Here is a 2,646-nt window from a genome sequence, read left to right as displayed (position 1 = left end):
TCCACCGAGGCGGAGACGCCGACTGGGGTGCGTCGCGGGGCCCGCAGTCCTGACCAGGTTCGGCCACTCGCTAGGTCCAGTCCCCCGCCCCGCGCCCGGCTCGGTGCACCGCCCAACCCGGGGCTACGCGCCGGAAGTCATCCGCGCGCTTCCGGCCCGCTCAGGCCCCGGGGAAGGGACCGGGCGGCGGCGACAGCGCCCTCTGCGGGTTCGGAGGATCGCGGTGCGATTGGGTGAGCAAGCTCGGGGTGTCTTGTGGGGGCAGCCCGCAGGACTGGAGGGCGCAGACCCGCAGCCAAGTCCGATCCCAGCCCTAGGCCCGCAAACTCCTTTCCCGGCCCGACCCGGCTCCGCCTTGCTATCCCGCTCGCGGCCGCTGGGCGCCGTCCGAGCTCCGCCCATTGAGCGAGTACACACCGGGCGGATCCTTGCCCAGCTCCCAGGAAGGCTGGACCCCCGGTGCCCCCGACTTGGGTGGGAGTTGGGTCGGACCACGGTTGGGCCTGGCTTTCACCTTGTCCCCACGCTGACTGGACTACACCCACCCCGACGGGCGATGAGGACGATTCCTTAGCCCTTGCAGCCTACTGGGGCTTCTTCCACTTTCTGCCTTGATGGACTCAATGAACTTCACTTTCTTCATCTGTAAAATGGGGATAATCAAACCCACGCAAGATCTTGGGTCAAGAGCTCTGTTACTGTCAGTCGAATCTAACAGGAAGGAGCCCAAGGCTGGGGCCACTTTTCTAGGGAGTAGCGTCTGGCCTTGGGCCTCGCATTCAAACGTCCACAACCTTGAGGCCCACGGTGGAGCCCTGATGTCTTCGTGATTCTGGAAAGCCCGTCGTGCAGGGGTGCACCAGTCCCAGCCGCTCAGGTGGCAGCCTTGGTCTCCCATCGCCCCCCACCCTCCACCACGTGGGCTTGGGAGTCTCTCCCACCTGACACGTGTCAGGGACAAGTCTTGTTGAAGGAAGTGGAAAACGTTTAGAGATGAATTTAAAGACAATCCCATGTGCCTACGATTAAACATTAAAAAATGGGTAGAGTAGGGCTCCCCAATCCCGCCCCGACCCCGTCCACCAAGAAAAACCCAATCCAAAGCCTTCCAGGTCCAGCTATGGGGACCCAGCAGGGTCCAGTATGCAGCAAGGGCTGGACAATTGCTTGCTTATAATTCTTCAGTTTATAAGGTTGTTGTGCAGATCAAGGGATGAACCTTTAAAATCCCCATCAGGTCTCAGAAAACCTAATTTTGCTTCCCCCTCCATTGCCTAAAGGAGCAAGAAAAGTGGTAGGGGGATCAGCAGGGAATCTGCCTGTAATTCAGGAAACCTGGGTTCAATCCCTGGGTCAGGAAGATCCCCTGGAAGAGGAAATGACAACCCACTCCAGTATTCTTGCCTGGAGAATTCCACGGACAGAGGAGCCTGGCTGACTACAGTCCATGGGGTCACAAAAAGTTGGACACGACTAAGCGACTAACACACACACACACACACACACGCACGGCAAGCTTGCCAGAAGGGGCTCCAGACTACAAAGTCCCTCATTTCCAGCACACGTCTGCCTTGGTTCTCACTCCAGGAAGAAGTATCTTCTCCTTAAGTGAAACTGGGAAATTTATTTTACTCACACAGAAGCGGAGATTTCCAGCTTGTCTTGTAAAAGCAGAAGACTGGACACTTGGGCCCAAATTCCTATCTGGCAACAAGATCCCTCTGGATGGGGCCCTTGCTCTGGTGTACCTCAGTCTCCGCAGGAGTTCCCTTGGGGGTCTGGGAATGCCTGCCCCTTTTTGAAGGATTCACACCCCACCCGTCAATTGATCCCGGGGCCCTGAATGGCACAGGCACCCCCAGGTGACCCCCGGGTTTCACAGTGATCCCGAGTCACTTGCTCCATGGCACAGGTGAGGGGCCTAAGGGGCCTGGAGAAGGCTAGAGCACGTGGTCAGTAACGACAGGAGGCCCATCTTCTAGACCATTCTATAGGGTCCAGGGCAGAACTGGGAGGGGTGGACACAGCCTGGCCCAAGGCCAGCCTCAACCCTGGCTTCATTCATTCCTTGAGACTGTGAGAACAAAGCACCAGGAACTGGGTGGCTTAAAACAACAGAAATCTGTTCTCTCTCAGTCCTGGGAGCCAGAACTCTGACCTCAAAGTGTCAGCAGGACCATGCTCCCTCTGAAGACAATAGAGAAGGTTTTTAGCATCTCTGGGCATGGCTTGTGTTGGTCTCTGCCTGGACATGGAACAACAGACTGGTTCCAAATAGGTAAAGGAGTACATCAAGGCTGTACATTGTCACCCTGCTTATTTAACTTACATGCAGAGTACATCATGAGAAATGCTGGGCTGGAGGAAGCACAAGTTGGAATCAAGATTGCTGAGAGAAATATCAATAACCTCAGATAGGCAGATGACACCACCCTTATGGCAGGAAGTGAAGAACTAAAGAGCCTCTTGAAAGTGAAAGAGGAGAGTGAAAAAGTTGGCTTAAAGCTCAACATTCAGAAAACTAAGATCATGGCATCAGGTCCCATAAATTCATTGCAAATAGATGGGGAAACAGTGGAAACAGTGACAGACTTTATTTTTGGGGGCTCCAGAATCACTGCAGATGGTGACTGCAGCCATGAAATT

The 2,646-nt window shown here is 55.2% G+C and overlaps 1 protein-coding gene across 1 annotated transcript in view; it reads right to left on the bottom strand.

Annotated features, from left to right (window-relative positions):
• The window catches only part of ASB6 (ankyrin repeat and SOCS box containing 6), a 9,966-nt gene that overhangs the window by 5,337 nt on the left and 1,983 nt on the right, over positions 1 to 2,646 (bottom strand). Inside the window, exon 2 of the mRNA XM_010856955.1 lies at positions 1,897 to 1,921. Coding sequence (XP_010855257.1) covers positions 1,897 to 1,921 — 25 coding nt within the window. The remainder of the gene's footprint in view (positions 1 to 1,896; positions 1,922 to 2,646) is intronic.

The sequence above is a fragment of the Bison bison genome, unplaced genomic scaffold, assembly GCF_000754665.1.
Source record: "Bison bison bison isolate TAMUID 2011002044 unplaced genomic scaffold, Bison_UMD1.0 scf7180017864375, whole genome shotgun sequence".
NCBI lineage: Eukaryota > Metazoa > Chordata > Mammalia > Artiodactyla > Bovidae > Bison > Bison bison.
This window is presented reverse-complemented; position numbering and strand designations above follow the sequence as displayed.